Source organism: Xiphophorus hellerii, chromosome 14 (genome assembly GCF_003331165.1).
Source record: "Xiphophorus hellerii strain 12219 chromosome 14, Xiphophorus_hellerii-4.1, whole genome shotgun sequence".
Taxonomy (NCBI): Eukaryota; Metazoa; Chordata; class Actinopteri; order Cyprinodontiformes; family Poeciliidae; genus Xiphophorus; species Xiphophorus hellerii.
The window spans coordinates 28,937,857-28,955,259 of NC_045685.1; the positions used below are offsets into that span (position 1 = coordinate 28,937,857).

The window sequence follows — 17,403 nt, forward strand, 5'->3', positions numbered from 1 at the left end:
GACAGGGCAGTCATGTTTCTCTGAGCTCCCGACTCTAAACTACGTTATGAAGTAAAACTACTAGTAAATATTTATAATAATCAGTTCTCAGCTTGAAGTATGAAGAAAAGCAACAAGTTTCTGCCACCTGCAGTCAAGACTTTGCATTCTAAAAGTGATCATGACTATTCTGTGCCAATGGAATCAGCTGCAGCTGGCAAACGGGAAAGGGAAGCCAGAACCCCGACCAGAACCCCGACCAGAACCCCGACCAGCACTCCGGAAAAAAACACACACATGGAAAAAAGAACCAAAGGTTCGTCCCAGGATCAAATGAACACTGAGGCTATTTTAAGAGCTATAAGTTCCTTAGGACAGAAATTAAATGACCGCATGGAAGAAGTTGGCATGCAAATAAAGCAGCACAGTGCTCTGCTAGCGGCTATTGCTAAATCGGTTCAGCTCAACTCAGAGGAGCTAAACGATTGCAAAAAGAAAATAATAGAATTGGAGAAACAAGTGGATACACTCTCCAAAGAGAACATGCAGTTGAAAGAAGGAGACCTGAACAGTGAAAGATATAAAAGACGGTGGAGCCTCGGCATAAAGGGAAAAAGGAAAAGTCTGGTGAGAACATCCGAGATGAAGTTGTGGCGCTTCTGGGCAAAATTGCACCTGATTTGGCTTCAAAGATGGATGAAGAGGTTGATGTTGTCCAGAGTGGGTCGAAAGATGCATAACAGGGACAGACAGGTTATTATTCTGTTTGTGAGACGACATCTGGAAGAGAAGTAAAACTTGAAGAAGGAGTTCGCTTCTCTGAAGATTTGACACCAGAAGATTGGAAAGCAAGACAAGCTATGTGGCCAAAAATTGAAAAAGCAAGAAAAGAAGGCAAAGCTGCGGGTAGCAGGGCCCGTTTGGGTTCATTGAAGGAAAACGCATCATGGATATTTCTTCAGCTGAGAAGTGAGATGCAGCAGAAATGAATATGGAAAGGTAGAGGACAGTTCTGTTAATGGGACCTTTTCACTCTCCTAAACCGTTTGTTCATGTGTTCATGTGTTCATCTGTTCATGTGTTCATCTGTTCATGTGTTCATCTGTTCTACTGTTCAGTTAAAAACCGATTTTTCTTTAGTTTCTTTTAACACAAATGGACTAAAAGACTCACTTAAACGGAAAGCAGTTTTTTGTTTTGTAAAGGACAACAAGCACACTGCAGCTTTTTACAGGAAACTCATTCTGATGCATCTGACGTGAAGTTCTGGTCGCAGCAATGGGGAGATAAAATTCTCTTCAGGGACAAATGGACCTGCTGGAGTCGCCATCTGCTTTCTCAGGTGTCCAGTAAGATTTTGAGTGAGAAAGCAGATAAGGATGGACATTGGGTAGCCTGTGTTTTAGAAGTTGATAATGTCCCAATAATTTTGTTAAACATTTATGGATATAATAATGATCAATACAACAGGAATCTGTTACATCAAATAACAAGAGTTATTGTGGAGCTCACTGCTAATTTTCCTACTGATCATATCGTAGTTGGAGGGGATTTCAACTTTTAACTCCAGATGAATGTTTGGATCGATGGATCAATGGATCGGTGGATCGATGGATCAATGGATCGATGGACCGATGGATCAATGGATCGATGGATCGATGGATCAATGGATCGATGGATCGGTGGATCAATGGATCGATGGACCGATGGATCAATGGATCGATGGATCGATGGATCAATGGATCGATGGATCGATGGATCAATGGATCGATGGACCGATGGATCGATGGATCAATGGATCGATGGATCGATGGATCAATGGATCGATGGACCGATGGATCAATGGATCGATGGATCGATGGATCAATGGATCGGTGGATCGATGGATCAATGGATCGATGGACCGATGGATCAATGGATCGATGGACCGATGGATCGATGGACCGATGGATCGATGGATCGATGGCCTTCACTGCTGGTCAAAGAAACTCCAAATCCTATTCTTAAAGAATTTGTTAGTAACACAAAATTACTAGACGTGTGGAGAGCGCTACACAGTGGAGTCAAACAGTTCACCTGGCACAAACCTAATGGTTATAGTAGATCAGGTATTGATTATTGGCTGGTATCTGCTGCAGTCCTAGAGTGTATTAAAGAAACAGAGATAGCAAACTGTCCTTTAAGTGATCACTGCATTATCAATTTAAAACTACAAAAAGTAGATAGAAGTTCTAAACCCAATAATTACTGGAAATTTAATTCAAACCTTCTTACAAACTTAGAGTTTTGTCAATTTATTAAGGAACTTATTCTAAATATATCAAGTGACAATTCTATTGAAACACCAATTCTTAAATGGGAATACTTGAAATATAGTATTAGAAAATATTCAATTAAATTTGGTCAAGAGTTACATAGAAAAATAAAAGCAGAAGAGACAATGGTGATTAAAGATCTTATGTCACTTTACAGAAAATTAAGTTGGACTGATGAGGATAAAGAAATAATAAATAAATTGCAATCTAAATTAGATGAGATATACATAAATAGGGCAAAAGGTGCTTATGTAAGGTCCAGAGCCAGGTGGATCGAAGAAGGAGAAAAAAATAGTGCTTTCTTTTGTAACTTAGAAAAACGTAGACAGGAATATAATAATTAATAGTCTTATAACTGATGAAGTGGAATGTTCTGAGACTAAGAGAATAACAGAAGAAGTATTTAAGTTTTATAGTAATCTTTATAAATCTTCACATACAGAACAAATTACTTCATCCTTTTTTGATAAAATAAGTAATCTAGTTCCTGTTATTGATGAAAACTTCAAGGAAATTTGTGATGAGGAGCCAAGAATCTCTGAATTTGACATTTCTATAAGAAATATGGCTTCTGACCGCCAGACGGCCTCACAGCTAATCTTTATAAACATTTCTGGGAGGATTTAAAACTTTTGTTGTTTCAGGCTGTAGAAGAATGTGTTAGTAGGAAAGAAACTATAAAACAAGGTGTAATTAAACTAATCCTAAAACCTGGTAAAGATAAGAAAAATGTAAATAATTTAAGACCTATCACGCTTTTGATCACTGACTACAAGATCTTAACTAAAGGTTAAAAACTGGTTTACCTAAAATAATTAGTCAAACCCAATCCGGTTTTCTAAAAGGCAGATCCATCATAACAACATGCGCCTGGCTCTGGACCTGATTGATTATAGTCATTAATAAAAGATGATGGTTTTATGTTGTTTTTAGATTTACACAAATCTATTTATCAATTTATTTATATTATTGGTTTTGGAAATAGTTTTCTTAATATGATTACCATGTTAAACACCAATATTAACACTTATATATATTATTATATATTAATATTAAGCTGTGTGTCTCTGTCACATGCCCCAGATTCACAGTAGAAAGAGGAATCAGACCAGGCTGCAGTATCTCGCCTCTCTTATTTATTTTAGTCACAGAACTACTTGCAATAACAATTAAAAACTCTAATATTGAAGGTCTGGAAATAAATAACCAGAAAATAATCATTAGCCAATTTGCAGATGATACAACCCTCTTCCTAAAAAACAAAGAACAAATTCCTCCAGCTCTAAAGGAAATAAAGTTGTTCTCTCAGCCTCAGGGCTGCAGCTAAATGTAAATAAATGTGAAATTATGAGTATCCATAATTGCTCTGATTCTTCAATTTTCAATATTCCAGTTAAAAATGAAGTTAAATACTTAGGCATGTGGATTAAAGCTACCAGTGTTAGAAAAGATTTACAAGACAACATTGATAAATGTGGCAAAACCTTAAATATTTGGCTTCAAAGAGGCTTGATGTTGTTTGGTAGAACTTTATAAACAAAAACTGAATCCTTAACCAGGCTGACGTTTCCTGCATGTTCCTTAGCCGTCCCTCCAAATATCATAAAACAGATTAACAGATGAAATTTTAACTTTATTTGGAAAAACAAGCACCATTACATCAGAAAAAGTGATTTGCTAAAAAATTTTGAGGAAGGTGGTATCAAGGCAATCGATTTTGAAATTATGAATGGTGCTTTAAAAATTAGATGGCTTCAGTCCTTTTTAAAAAACGGTGATCTTATTTGGTTTGTTATGCCGTCGTTCGTATTTCAAAAAGTTGGAGGTATTGAGCTGTTATTGAAATGTGATTTTGAATTATCTAAACTCCCTATAACTCTCTAATTTCCACCAACAGGTTTTGTTACAGAGGAAGTTAATGTTTAAACAACTTCAGCCTCATAATGTCCCACTGTGGAACAACAGAGCCATTCTATGTGTAGGAAATCTATGTTTCTAGAAGATTGGTGGAATAAACAAATCTGGTCAATTACTCATTTACTGGATGGAAATGGTGAAATTCTAAGTTTGGAGGAATTTAACAGGAAGTATGGAGCTGATTGTTCACTAACAATTTATAAGAAAGTTTTATATAGTTTCCCTAATGTCCTCATTCAGTCAGTTAAAAACTATTTACCTCATTTCTTTATTCCAAGACTCCATAAGATTCAAATTGAGCATGTGGACATTAGAGATAATAAATGCAATAACAGGTTTTTGAATCAGTATCTATAAATATTATGTACCCAGGAAGAACAAAAAGCACAGTTCTCTTACAAAATGTTAACAAATCTATGATAGTCAAAATTAGGACAAATTATTTGAAATTCCCAATTCCTCCTAAATATAAGGAATTACATTTTAAAATAATAAATAACATATATCCTTCCAATGAGTTCTTAAGAGAGAGATTTAAGTTTAATGTTGAGAATTGTGTTTTTTGTAAAACTCAGTTGGAAACAACTAAACATTTGTTTTAAGAATGTAAAGAAATATTAAACTTATGGGATCAACTTTGAAACTTTCTGTCTTCTAAAACAATAAATGTGGATTTTATTTCCTTACAAAACATTAAATTCGGTTTATCTATCAAAGAAAAAATATTTTAATTTTTAGTCAATGTTCTGATGATTATAACCAAATATTATATCCATAAATGTCGCTATGCAAAATGCTGCCTCTCATTCTCTGCTCTAAAAAATGATCTTTCCTTTTTTAAAAGATTTCTGAGAAAGATGCAGAATTTAAACGCAATTAAATTGTTTGAGTTAATGGAAGAATTTCAGTTAGTAGTCCCCTCTGATTAAGTTATTTTATCTTATTTTATTTTATCTGTAGGAGCTATTTCTCCATTATTTTCAGTTAAAGTTTAGAATGTAGATTATTTAATTTTTTTTTTGTTTGTTTTGTAGTTGATTTATAATTAGAATGTTTATTTTGTTGTTTCTAAATAAGTTTTTGGTTAGTAATTCACTTAATTAGTTAATTGATTTCAGTTTGGGAAGTGGGTGTGTTTCACAGTATAAATACGTAGAGTTTAGATGAGTCTAGGGGCAGATGGGTGGTCTTATGGTTTTTACCTGTCTGTCATCAGTCAGTCAGTCAGTTTTATCAGTGAGAACAGGTGCAGGAGTTAGGGTAGGTTTATCTGAAGCCTGTAACTTGTTTTTAGCCAAAAAAACTGAATAAAGTAAACAAAGAGCTGCATTTTGACTGTTTGACCTTTTGTTGGACTGCGTAAACCAGAACCCATGATGCCCAGTATTGACTGTTTGAGTTTATTTCATTTTGCTTTGATCACTTTTGAGATTTGAATTTTTTCGATTTTGGAATTAAGTTTTTGGGACAAATAGTCAATACATTTATCTATTTTTTAAATTTTTTCATTATTTTAATACATTGTTTTAGCCTTGCATCTAATTGGTTTTGTAAACAGCAGGAGTTGTGATATTAGTTTTTTTGTAATGTCTGTTATTGACGTGTTGTTTGAGGTTGTTATTGTTATTCTTATATATTCAATAAAATTTTTTTTAAAAACTGTCTCTTACTCTGTGGAGTCTCAGTGTCTGGGATCATGAGCGCCCCCTGCCATGAGGCCAGAGAACTGCCTGCCTGCCTCTCCTCCAGTCTGTTCTCTGGTTTCTGATGCTGCTCAGCACAGAAACACGTCACACACACAGCTGGTGACAACAAACACTGAACATTATATATATTAGCTAAATGATGGACAATCAGTTCATACATTAAATGTTTTTAACCATTTTATTGGCGACATTCAGACAGGAGGATCCTGGTCTCATAGAATAGCAGCCAGTGCAGTTAGTCAGAGGTTGATCAGTCCAGGTGAGGCTCAGCTGCTGCTGCTTCACCTGCTGAGCGTTTGAATGGGAAAATGCGAAAATTCAGATTTTGAAGAATAAAATAATCAGAATTGGTTGAGCTAAATAAAAAAATTACAGTACAAACCACAGGGTGAAAATAGCAATATAAATGATTTTATCATTATATATTATTTTCCATAATAACAGGTGAGGCTCTGCACTTCACTGCCTGCAATGATTCTTTATGACAACATTCTAATTTCAAACACAACATTTATATTGAAGAATCTGTTTCCATCTCCAGTGTAAAACTGTGGTAAAGTTATCGGTTCTATCCTCAGATAGCTTTGCAGTAAAGTTATTGGTTCTATCCTCAGATAGCTTTGTGGTAAAGTTATCGGTTCTATCCTCAGATAGCTTTGCGGTAAAGTTATCCGTCATTCCGCCTCTTTGAAAATGACAGTAAAAACTCGATTTTTACGTGCCCCCCGGCACAAGACATTACGGCACCCTAATGTACGAGCTCCTTTCAGAGTAAAAGCTCACATCCGGTTCATGTTTGATCTACTGCAAGTAGATTTCCAGAGGCTTCATGTTTAGACTTCGTATTTTTGGAGTTGCAAAAATAAATAAAGTATCAGAAATAATTGGGGACATTAAGCAACGCTGAAAAACTTCCAGCAACTTCTGGGTGACAGAAACCAGGAAATGTCGTCCACATCGCTGTTTAATTTCAAAATAAAAGCCTATTAAAATAAGACTATTTTCCCCTTAAGTTGCCATGCTTTTATTTTGAAATTAAACATCAGACGTGGTTGACATTTACTGGTTTTGTCCCAGTGGCGTCCCTCAGCCACCCAGTGACAGAAGTTACTGGAAACAAAGTTTTTCAGCAACAATAACTGGACTTAACTTCTGTTTCTGGCCCGGTCCGGTCCAGGTGTGTCCTGCCTCAGGTGAACCATCATTACCAGTCTGGTCCCAGTCTGGTTGACATCCAGTTTGCAGTACCAGAGGTTTTTCCAGAACCGGACCAGACCGGGTCGACCTGCTATGTGGGTGGAGGACAAAGTTCTGACCCGGAATGGAGGCGGTTCTGGAGTTATTCCAGGAATGTTCTGATGACAGAGCTTCCTGCGGTTCCCCTCAGACATGAAGCAACACCAGAACCAGAACCAGAACCAGAACCGGGCCGTAAATCAGCCTGTCGTTGAGGTCGATGGGCTGGAGGAGCGGGGCGGAACCGCGGGTCACATGACCACCGCCCACTTCCTGTTCAGGACAATAAGAGACCAGAACCAGCAGAACCAGTCAGGACAGAACCAGAACCCGGACCCGTCCTCGGCTTGGAGCAGCTGCTGCCGGATCGGACCAGGATGTGGACGTGTTTGATCTTCCTCAGCCTGCTGAATCAGAACCAGGCTGCTCCTGTAAGACTGGACCTGATGACGGGTTCTATCAGAATCGATCCGGATCACTGACCCGTGTTTGTCTTTGAACAGCTTCCTGGGAAACATGGAGACCTGGTTCTGATGGTTCTGCAGCAGCAAGTGGCCCAAACTGCGGTAAGGTTTTACAGAAGGTTCTGATGGGAACTGGACTCTGGTTCTGGTCCAGAGCTGGAGCTTTAAAGCCCAGAAGAATCCAAGTGGACCGAAAGGCTTCAGGATCATGTGAGGAGAGAACCGGACCTTAGAGTGACCAGAACCTTAGACAAACGGACCTTAGAGTGACCAGAACCTTAGACAAACGGACCTTAGAGTGGACGGACCTGTCAGACTGACAGGTTCCACTGTGGTTCTGGTGGTTCCGATGGTCCATCTCCACATGTTCTACAGATTAAACTGATTAAACATTTAGAGTCAGAACCACCGGTTCGGTTCTGCCCTGGTAACCAGGGGAACCGGTCCACCTTGGTTCAGAACCGGTCTCTGTCGGTGACTTCATGTCCCATGAAGTCCAGCAGAGTCAAAAGAACCAGAACCGTTAACCGACCCAATCCAGTCCAGTCCAGAACTAGAACCAAATGATCGGTCATGGTGCTGCTGGGTTCTGTCTGCAGGTCACCGCCGCCCCGTCGGACCCGCCACAGAGGACATCGTCCTCCTCTTCATCCTCCTCCTCCTCATCATCATCAGACTCCTCAGAGTCCAGCCAGAGGTCCATGGTAAGAACCAGAACCAGTTCTGAGTTACCCTACATGTAACTACATTACCCATAATGCTCAGCAGCAGGTCTACATGACCATAGCAACAGTAAGAGGATCCAAGATCTACGATGAGAGAGATGCTTCACTACTAGCAGTAAATTAATGTTGAATGTTTTCACAGACGTTTCAACTGCTGAAGGAAAGACAGCAGGAGGACACGGTAACACACACACAATAACACACACAATAACACACACGCACACACAATAACACACACGCACACACAATAACACACACCCCCACACAATAACACACAGAGAGCGAGACACACACACACAGATACACGCACACAAAAACACACAGACACATATTTAATAATACACACTCTGAGGTTATAAATCTCTTGTTCAGTGACATTATCAGCAGCATCAGAGCCAGCGACTCTAATAGACTGGACAAAATCATCAGGAAAGCTGGCTCTGTACTGGGACTAAGGCTGGAGTCCCTGGAAACTGTGGTGGAGAGGAGGACACTGAAGAAGGTTCTGTCTATGATGGACAATAAACAGCACCCTCTCCACCACATAGTGGACAGACAGCAGAGCACCTTCTCACATAGGCTGCTCCAGCTCCGCTGTCGTAGGGACAGATACAGGAAATCCTTCCTGCCACAGGCCATCTCACTGTACAATAAAAGCTAAATCATTGTTCTGCACTAATCAGTCCGATTTCGCACAACTGCACTATGGCACACTTACTGTACATATATTTACATATACATATCTGCATTTTTTGAATCTTTGCAAGGACTGCTCTAAGCTGCTTTTATATTAACAGCATTTTATATTTAATTTTTTATTTTATCTACAACTACTACTCAGTGGTAGTTGTTATTGTGTCTTGTCTCTATGCTGTAACTGCGAAGTAATTTCCCTGCTGGGATGAATAAAGTAATTCTATTCTATTCTATCATGTCTGTCTGATCTGATGATGTCACTTCCTGCAGGCGGTGGAGCAGATGGACTCTGAGGAGGTGAGGCGTCTTTACTTAAAGATCACTTCCTGTAGAAAGGTCAGCTGATCCGGCTGTGTGTGTGTGTGTGTGTGTGTGTGTGTGTGTGTGTGTGTGTGTGTGTGTGTCAGAGCTCAGAGCTGCTGCTGCCTCCCAGTATCACCAGCACCACCAGTCTGACAGATGGAGGACGAGATCAGGTGACATCAACAACATGGCTTCACGAAACTCACGATTTCTGCTCTCCAATTGCAACTCGACCTTTAACCCCGCATGACTCCTTCCTCTAAGCCCCGCCCACCCTCCACCCACCTCTAACCCCGCCCACCTTCCTGTCTCCCCCAGGTGTTGCTCCAGACCTCGCTCCACCTCCTGAACAGCCAGGAAGTGGGCGGGGACGTCATAGAAAGGGGCGTGTCCTTGGACAGTGTGGGTGGAGCTACGCTGCGATCAGCAGGTGGAGACGCCAGCGAAGCCGAGGAAGAGGAGAAGAATAACCTTCATCCTCTAACAGATGACAGCCTGGAGGGTTCAGATGGAACGACCTTTCACCTTCCTGGTTTCCATGGTGATGAGACAGGGCTAGAGCTGGCGCTGTAGCAGAGACCACGCCCCCTGCTGTTCACCTTTATAGTAACCATGTAGCTGATTGAGCTGCTATTACTGAAGCTCATTAGATGATCAATAATCAATAATCTGATGATTTAATAAAAATATTTACATCCATCAGAGTTCCTGTTTTATCTGCATAAAGAGGTCAGAGGTCACACACAGCACCCTCATGTGGAGCAGAGCGGAACTGACTCCATGGTTCTGGTCCGCTGAACCGGACCGGTTCTGACCAGAACCTGGTCCAAAATGTCGGGTCACCAGGTTCTGCTCTGGTTCCTGAAGTTTGGGTCGATGTCAGGAAACCATCTGGGCTCTGAATGAGAGCTCAGCATCCCGACCAGAACCAGAACCACACTGGTTCTGTTGTCTCTGTGTGGTCCGGTAGAACGGATCAGACTCAGAACCAGGAGTCCAGGTTCAACTCAGTGGATCAGAACCTCTGGAGTCCAGAACGTCCGAACCAGGATCCGACCCGGTGGACCCGGTCTGTCTCAGTCCTCAAGTTCTGTTTGGAGGGTAAGGCTCTGGTGCTGGATGTAAAGTCTGCTCTCTGCTTCGGGTCAGAACCAGCTCCCAGCAACGACCGGATCAGAACCGCTTCAGAACCGGGCCGACCCAGAGGAGAACCATCCTGCTCTGTCTCCACCAGAGGACTGAAGAGTCGGGCTGCAGCCGATCGGTTCTGATCAGTCTGCAGACCCAATAACGTCCAATCGAATAGAATCGGTTCCAGAATAATTTATTGTTCCAAACGGAAATTAAAGAGTTTCTGTAGATTAACTCAGATTAAAACTGAATGTTGTTCTGGGAGATTCTTCACAGGTCTGTCCAACAAATCAATCAAACAGCTGCAGCTGATCCAGATGCTGCTGCTGGCGTTCTCACTAAAACCAGGAAGATAGAGCACATAACACCAGTTTTAAAGTCCCTCCACTGGCTCCCTGTAGCTCAAAGAATAGACTTTAAAATCCTGATGTTAGTTTATAAATCACTGAACGGCTTAGCACCACAATACATTAAAGATCTGCTGTTGTTGTATCAACCTTCCAGACCTCTCAGGTTCTGGTTCTGGTTCTGCTCTGCATCCCCAGAACCAGAACCAAACGAGGAGAAGCAGCTTTCAGCATCTATGCACCACAAATTTGGAACAAACTTCCAGAAAACTGTAAAACAGCTGAAACACTGACTTCTTTTAAATCTCGACTAAAAACCCACCTGTTTAGGATTGTATTTGAAATGTAATCAATTTAATGATGGAACTTGACTTAATGATTGATTCTATGTTGCTTTGTGTTTCTGTGTTTGTAATGATGTAAAGCACTTTGAAATGTCTTGCTGCTGAAATGTGCTATACAAATAACATTTGATTGATTGATTGTCCCTCAGTGACTTAGAGAGCTGTTAGCTACATGCTGTTAGCCACAAGCTGTCTGTTAGCCATATGTTGTTAGCCACATGCTGTTAGCTTTATGCTGTTAGCCTTTTGCTGTTAGCTACATGTTGTTAGCCACATGCTCTTAACCACATACGAACAGCATACTGTTAGCTACATGCTGCTAGCTGAGGACACACCTGGTCCTGGTTAGTGTTCTGTCTTCTGTCCATCCTGCTGCTGACCGTCTGACCTGCTGGTGTCTCCAGCAGACGTCCTCGTTGTCTTTAAGGACGTCCTCGTCTCACACTGCAGGCTCTGATTGGCCGGGGGTGAGTCCAGTAACCATAGTAACTGATCTGATGAGTCTCTATGTTTCTGACCCGGTTCTCCTGCATCATGGAGGTTCTGATCCTGGCCGCGTTCGGTCCACATGGACACCACAGGAGGTCCTCTGGTGGGACACCAAGGGCGCTGAAGGAGGCAGCAGGTCATGTGATCAGGACGGCTCCCTCTGATTGGTCGGTAGAGAACTCCGGCTCCTGGCGGGACACCAGAGGGCGCCATGGACTCCTCATTCGGACCGGACTGGACCGGACCGTCATTTCCTTCTGCAGGGCCAGTATTCATGTTTTCATGTGGACCCAGCACGACTCACTCAGAACCACTGAACCGGGTCGGAAATATTTTACCTCCTGGTTTGTTTTAATGTGTGACCCAAACTACCGGATCAGAACCAGAACCAGAACCAACACAGCAGCAGCTCAGCTCACTTTATTATGAAAAAGACCTAGAAGAATCAGGTTTTATTTTGAAAAGTTCAGTCACTTCCTGTCTGCTGTTAATGTCCAATCAGAGTGAGGTCCCACGGAGCATGCTCAGTTCAGTCTGACCCCCTGCAGAGATGACATCACTTCCTCCTGAGGCACTGCCGTCCAAGCAGATCAATCAGTGATGTCACTTCCTGTGGGTGGAGCCCTTGTGAAACAGGTAGATGGGTCTCTGGTTACCTGGGTCAGAAACAGTTGAGGTCACATGAGCGGCTGGACCAATCAGAGGTGGTTTATCATCAGGGTTTAGTGAGACGCTGTGATGTCACAATATTCACCCTGACTGCATGCTGGGTAAAGACGGGTCATTAATTTACATACAGCTGCTGCTGGTCTGACAGGAAGTGTTTAACGTTCACAGCAGGAGAATCTGAACCAAATACGACTTTTCCTCCGCAGATCGGCCGATTCCGATCTATTCAACAATTAATCTGATCTGTTCTTGTTTTAAATCCGACCTGTTCCTCTTCCTGATCCGACATTTCTCAAAGCGTTACAGGGAGAACGTCACATTTTATCCATCATGCATCAGAATTCAGCAGCAGAAGAAGACGACGTTAAATCAACATCTGAAACTAATGAAGTGATGAAAACAGTGTGAGTCAGTGAACGCATCGCATCCCAACCGACCAATCGCATCCCAACCGACCACTCCTGGTCCAACATCCAAACAGAACCGGGTCAGAAGCTGCGGCTGCACTAAAGGCCGCTGCTGTTAGCTGTTAGCTTTCTGTATCAGCTTCCTGCTGATCGCGCTGTCGCGGCCATTTTACTGCCGTAAACACAGAGCTGTTGGCGGACGGCTACGTTCTTCTTCTTTGGTTGCTTTGGGGTCAGAATCCGTTCACACGGCGTCTGACTGCAGTCATTTATTATCATGAACGACCAGAGACAAAACCAGATTTCACACAGAAATTGTACGCGAGCCTCCAGGCCTGCTATGCTAACGCTAATGCTAACGTAGCCGCAGTGAGGAGGAACCATGGAGGGAATGCAGAGATACTCATGTTATGTAATGAATTATTATCAGCTAGAATGATGATCACCAACCTGTACAAACTGCAGGGGAGCTAGCATGCTAGCTGCCACCTGTGTGTATGTGTGTGTTACCTGTGTGTGTGAGCGGTCTGTAGGAGGTGAAGCCGATGGTGTCGGTGAGCAGGGAGGTGAATAGTTCTGGTCGGAGCCTCAGGGTTCTGAAGCAACGTAGCGTTGAGTCCTGGGATAAAACAGAACCAGGTCAGAACCAGAGATCTGGTTCTGACCTGGTTCTGACCTGGTGCCCCCATCCCCTCCTCACCCTCTTGCTGCGGCCGTAGCCGCTCCAGGGCTGCGGCTCCAGGATCAACGTTCCGCCCGGCGACAGGCTCTGATAGGCCCGTCTGAACAGCCGGACCACGCCCCGGTCATCTGACTGCAGCTGCACACACTTGGTGACGCCCAGAGCCACGATGACGTCATAATGGCCCCTCCCAGGCCACGCCTCCCCCTCACACACATAGTCGCCCTGTGGGCGGAGTCAGACAGGTTACCATGGAGACGTACTGAGTAGAGGTGAGGCCAAATTGTTCGATCAATAATCATGTTTGTTGCTGTATTTTCCATCAGGCAGTACGGAGGACGCCTACAGACTCACCTGGATGAAGGTGACGTTGTCGGGGAATCTGGAGGAGGATGATGATGGCGGCAGAAGGGGCGGAGCCGAGAGGGGACCCCGACTGACCCTGAAGGACACGGGGAGGGGAGGTGGAGCCCGCATCACTTCCTGTCTGTGTGCCGCCACCAGGTCATGTGACAGGAAGTGACGAACGTTCTGCCTGGCGGCGTGGACCAGCCGCCCGTCTAGCTCCACCCCCAGGATGTGGGCGGGGTTAAAGCTCCTGGCGATGGCCAGCGTCATGTGACCGGCGCCGCAGCCCACATCCAGAACCGTCCGGTCTCTGAACCAATCGGCTTCCAGGAGGCGGAGCCGCGGGTCAGGCTCCGCCCCCACCCGCCCCTCGTGGCTGTCGCCGTAGAAACCGTAGTAGCCATAGTAACGGCAGCGGTTCCCGTGCCGGTAGCGCTGCAGGGCCTTCTTCCTCTCTGATGTGGGGGCGGAGCCAAGACCAGGTCCTCCACACCTGCAGGGGGAGACAGTGAGGTCACATGACCCCACAGACCAATCAGAACACAGCTCTGTGCAAACCGTCCAATCAGAATGCAGCTCTTCACCCACCTGCTGGCTTTAGCCCCTCCCACCAGTGGCGTCTGGAACTTGGCTGCCAGCTTTGTGGTTTCCACGGTAACGCCTCCGTCAGCTGACCTGGTGGAGGCGGTGCGGCGGCGGCGGCTCCCAGGCGGGGGGTGGGTGTGTCTGCGTGGCAGGATGGGGGGCGGAGCCACGTCGTCCCGGCAGGTGATGGAGGTGTTGAGCTCACAGGACAGAGGAGACGCAGGAACTGGAAGAGAGACACGGTAGAGGACAACAAACCAGAGGACAGCGCCACCAGTGGAGGCCAGAGGAACTGCAGCAGGTGTTACCTGAGGGTCCAGCTGAGGGCGGGAACAGCCTGGCCGGCGTCTCCTCCTTTTCCCCTCCTCCCCCATGCTGTCGGTAGCGGTGTCTCCTCCGGGACTTTGGGGGGGACAGCAGGACGGCGGCGGGGTCCCCATCCTCCCCCCTCAGGTTCAGGGGGTCGGTGACGTCCCGGGGGACCAGGATCTCCACGGCGTCTCTGCTGCGGGATGGCAGGGGGGAGCAGCGTGGCGTCTCCTGATTGGTCACCCTGAGGGGAGGGAGGGACAACGCTGAGCGTCCTGCTGTCCACATCGAGACATCAGGACCCTGAACCAGCAGCTGATCTTTCCTTGACGCTCCTGAACGCATCTCGTCCTTCCAGAACCTGAACTCAGAACCGTTGGGATTCTCTGGTGGAACCCAGAGGATCAGAACCAATCAGAACCCGTCCAGCAGCTCTTCAGTGGTTCCACTGGGCCGGTTCTGGTTGACCCGGTCAGGGAGCCTGGATGAGTTCTACTGATGGACCCAGAGACCCGGGTTCTGGTCCAGATGATCAGCTGCCTTCAGATCAAAGTTCAGCTTGTTAACCTTTGACCTTTGCTCAGACAGCCAATGGAAATATCAGTCTGTTATGCTAAGCTAGGCTAAGCTAATTTAAGCTAGGCTAGGCTAACAGTGACTCAGAGTTAGAACCTTGTACACATTCTCATCTTCTGGACTTTGACTAGACCCTGGTTCTCCATCGCCTCCTGAAACCCCCCTCTGCCCCTCCCCCACCTGTTGACGTCCTCGTCCAGCAGGGAGTTCAGGTTCAGCGGGTCGAAGATGTTCCCCCCCAACAGGAAGTGACTCGGCAGCACCGGCTCCGCCTGGCTCTCGCTGTTGGCACGGCGACGGCGTTTGGCCACGCCTTTAAAGCCCACGCCCACAGAGAACCGCCTCTTCCTGATCCTCTGATTGGCTGCAGGAGGAGGAGGGGGGGGCATGTGGCCATTTTTAGGATGGATGGGAAGGCGGGGCTTATCCAGCTGCTCTGATAGGCTGACAGGAGCGGGGAAGGCGGGGCTTAGTCTGACAGGGTCTTTTTCCAGAGACATCCTGATGAGGGCTCAGCCAATCAGAGATCTGCAGAGAGAGGGGGCGGAGTCAGAGGCACAGCCAATCAGAGACAAACAAACAAACAGCTGGGCCATGTGTGGTTGCCATAGCGATAACTACTGAGTTTATGGAGCCCTTTGACCCCAGGATGAGTCCAAACGCTGAGATTCATTATGAAAAACCAGAAACAGAGGATTTTAATGAGTTTATTTAAAGTTATTGATTATCTAAATAATAATGAGTTAAACCAATAAACACATTAAATCCTCTGAGGAAGTTAAACATGAATGCTGCCTGAACTATATCAGGAAATATCAGATGAAAGGCAAAAATTGTTTAGATTTTAATACTGAGATATTATTCTGGAATCTCATATGACATTAATGATGATATTCTTCTAAATATTTAAATAATAATTCATTCATCTAGTCATAAGTCTCTCTGTAGTTTTCATGCCCTCCACTGACCCTTCTCCATTCCTGAGCTGCAGGAGTGACCTCTGACCTCTCCAGGTAACATTTACCTGCGTCTCTCTCTATGCTGTGGATGAGTTTGTCTAAAATAATGTTAAATCTGAGGTTCATGAGCCTCACATTAATATGGAATAAATATAATAATTAAACTCTCCGTGTTTTAATGACCTGAATCTGAATCTGACTGCAGATGGAGAAGCTAGGAGATCTGCTGACGGGAAAACAGGAGTTATTATCAGTTAATTAGATCTGGAACCAGCTCCAGAACCTCCAGAACCTCAGACCCGGTTACTACAGCTGGACCGAACTGAGACAGAACCTCGGCAGACCTGCCTGAGGAAGATGATGATCAAACTCACCGTGTCTCCTCCTCCTCTTCCTCTTGTTTATGGAAATGGATCCAAACAGCTTTCGCCTCTAAAACAATCCCCGCCCCCTCCTGTCCTTCCACCAATAGCAATGCGCCCTCATGAATAATTAATGAGCCCAGTGGATACAAACACTTAGCTGAAGCTAGCCTCCTGTGGCTAACACACGCCCCTTCACTAAAAATCCCTTAAACTCCTCAGGTCTGACCGGAAATACAAGCCCGCACAGCTCTGCGCGTGTCCGCGTGCGTGTCCGTGTCTGTGCGCCGTGACGTCATATAAACTGAAGGAATTTCACCAAAACACCGAGATAATGCTAGCTGCTTTATCTGAGGGATAACGGAGCCTGTGGGGTTACAGGCCAGCGTCTTGGTCCCGCCTCTCACCACTTCTGACCAATCAGGATCAACAGCTTCCGAGGGCGGGAGATTGGGCCGTAAAATAAGGTGTCTTACTCTGTGCCTGATTAAAACTTTAACGGTAAAACATTATAGTTTAACCCGAAGATTTTAATCACTACAAAGTTAAAACATTAGCAATTAGGTTTACTGAAATTTTATTGTAAACTGTTTGGATTTAATATTTTGAAAAATCGTATTTTAAACTGTGGATATCTGTAATTAACCGAGTCTGGACTGACAGGCTGCACAAACTTTATGCTCCAACAAATAAACTTCCAAACTTACACATTAAATTCAGATGAAAGGTATATTCAACAGGCGGTTGTAGCTGATTCTTTACCAGCAATGATGAAAGAAATTAGGTGAGTGAAAGCAGAAGTAATCAGCCTGACAGACAAAGCTGAGGGCAAAGAGAGCGGAAGTGGTTCAGAT

At 44.4% G+C, this 17,403-nt stretch overlaps 2 protein-coding genes across 4 annotated transcripts; one reads left to right on the forward strand and one right to left on the reverse strand.

Annotated features, from left to right (window-relative positions):
* Nucleotides 1–7,065: 7,065 nt before the first annotated feature.
* Nucleotides 7,066–10,040, forward strand: LOC116732051 (osteocalcin 2-like). 3 transcript variants are annotated; one of them, XM_032581981.1, is made up of 7 exons: nt 7,098–7,584; nt 7,657–7,719; nt 8,217–8,321; nt 8,485–8,523; nt 9,309–9,335; nt 9,446–9,514; nt 9,660–10,040. In XM_032581981.1, exons 1-7 carry the CDS (start codon nt 7,531–7,533, stop codon nt 9,912–9,914), a joined length of 612 nt encoding a protein of 203 aa, XP_032437872.1. In that variant the 5' UTR covers nt 7,098–7,530; the 3' UTR covers nt 9,915–10,040. The 3 variants fall into 3 exon arrangements, with proteins under 3 accessions (XP_032437873.1, XP_032437872.1, XP_032437874.1); XM_032581983.1 differs by lacking the exon at nt 7,098–7,584 and adding an exon at nt 8,113–8,130 and having other exon boundaries at nt 8,169–8,321; XM_032581982.1 differs by lacking the exon at nt 9,446–9,514 and having other exon boundaries at nt 7,066–7,584.
* A 2,017-nt stretch (nt 10,041–12,057) lies between these two features.
* Nucleotides 12,058–16,969, reverse strand: LOC116732876 (7SK snRNA methylphosphate capping enzyme-like). The gene is made up of 8 exons (XM_032583432.1): nt 16,562–16,969; nt 15,409–15,756; nt 14,652–14,896; nt 14,347–14,569; nt 13,765–14,251; nt 13,429–13,635; nt 13,239–13,347; nt 12,058–12,308 (listed from the first exon to the last, which is right to left on the reverse strand). Exons 2-8 carry the CDS (start codon nt 15,726–15,728, stop codon nt 12,256–12,258), a joined length of 1,644 nt encoding a protein of 547 aa, XP_032439323.1. The 5' UTR covers nt 15,729–15,756; nt 16,562–16,969; the 3' UTR covers nt 12,058–12,255.
* Between the last annotated feature and the right edge of the window lie 434 nt (nt 16,970–17,403).